Source organism: Aplysia californica, unplaced genomic scaffold (assembly GCF_000002075.1).
Source record: "Aplysia californica isolate F4 #8 unplaced genomic scaffold, AplCal3.0 scaffold00823, whole genome shotgun sequence".
Taxonomy (NCBI): Eukaryota; Metazoa; Mollusca; class Gastropoda; order Aplysiida; family Aplysiidae; genus Aplysia; species Aplysia californica.
The window spans coordinates 271,099-272,627 of NW_004798093.1; the positions used below are offsets into that span (position 1 = coordinate 271,099).

Consider the following 1,529-nt stretch of genomic DNA (forward strand, 5'->3'; position numbering starts at 1 on the left):
GCAATTCTTGGAATATTTGGACGACTCCGAATACTCTTACGTTTTTTTTATAGAGCAGACATATTTGTGTTTCTGGCCTCATTTACTCAAAACGGCCAAATATCAGATAGAACTTTGTAATTCTGAGGTAGAGAGGTAACTCAGACCAATGTTGTTATATATGTGTCACGATGTGTGGTGGAATGAGGCGCTCGTCAACTTTTGGGCAGACGGAGTTACTGATATCATCTTAAAGCTTGTTCATTCGTCTTGCTTTTGATGAAAAAGATACACGTCTATCTTGAATAGAAGCTGAGATATTTGCATTTAAAGAAGTTAGGGGTCGCCTACAGGTAAAATAACCGAGGAAATGGCCATCAAAGTTTGGTGACTTCCAAAGCTTGAGAGTCCTTAGAAACTGGAGTGTTTTTAATGGACACAAAAGGTGTTGAGCCCAAAAAAGAAAATTCGATACAAATTGCCCAACGATCCGGAAAATACTGTTTTCGTCCATTCTATTATTTTGTGCGAGTGCCTGCAATTAGACCACGATGCCTCACATAATTATTGCTCGGCTTGTGAGAACAAACAGATTTAGAGAGAGTGTGTGAAAAACACCCACTTGAAATGGCTCTATATTTTTATTTTGTCCTCTAATACAGTATTGTGATGGCATTTTGCGTCTTGACAGACGATCTTAAAGCAGTATACATGACACAGCTTTGCCTGGGCAGTAGACATAGAGGAAGTAGATTGCCCAAGTAGAGCCTACTACTTCCCTCCCTTCTGATTTTGGCACTGTAACCACAAAGTAACTACTGGTTAAAAGGAATATACTGTCTAGATCCCGATCCGTTATGTAACAACAGTAACAGGCATTATATAATCATCATCATCATCATCATCATCATCATCATCATCATCATCATCATCATCATCATCATCATCTTTATCATAAGTTTAGTTCAGCTATTCTCTTGTAAGTCCACACTGACCCCGCTCCCCATTGGCTCTGCTCTCATTGACAGGCATCTTGACCTGGAGTCGTGCCTGTGGAAGTTCGAGAACTACTTCGACATGTCTGAGCTGCTGACCGACTGCGGTGGACAGATCAACACAGATGGACAGGTCAGTAGTTGTGGATACAGCACGTCCTTCTGTCTGTTTGCCCTTTTTGTTTTGTTTTCGTAAGAGTTTCATGGCACTTGAATGCAACAAAAGTAGCTCAATCAAGTTACGAATATTAGAGGTGTTACAAGAGGGTATTAAACACAAACAGCGCGCTCATATGACCTTATGCAGTTGCGAGCGCCGTAAAGCTTTTACTAAACTAAAACACTTACAAGAAGAAGGAGAGATAAAGACGATAGATGTTGTATAGGAAAGCCCCCACAAACCATCCAATCTGATTCCCTGAGTTATTCAGTCTCACATAGTTATTGATTATACATTATTGATGCATGCGTTAATAAAATATACGTGTACATGTGTATGTGATTGTGCGTAAATGTATGTGTGTATGTGCGTGTGTTTGTGTGTGTGTGTGTGTG

At 40.1% G+C, this 1,529-nt stretch overlaps 1 protein-coding gene across 1 annotated transcript in view; it reads left to right on the plus strand.

Annotated features, from left to right (window-relative positions):
- Positions 1-1,529, plus strand: part of LOC101852125 (FRAS1-related extracellular matrix protein 2) — a gene marked incomplete at its 3' end in the record, with an annotated part of 19,401 nt that overhangs the window by 13,361 nt on the left and 4,511 nt on the right. The window contains 1 exon segment of the mRNA XM_013088865.2: positions 1,008-1,107. Within this exon segment, the coding sequence (XP_012944319.2) occupies positions 1,008-1,107 (100 nt within the window).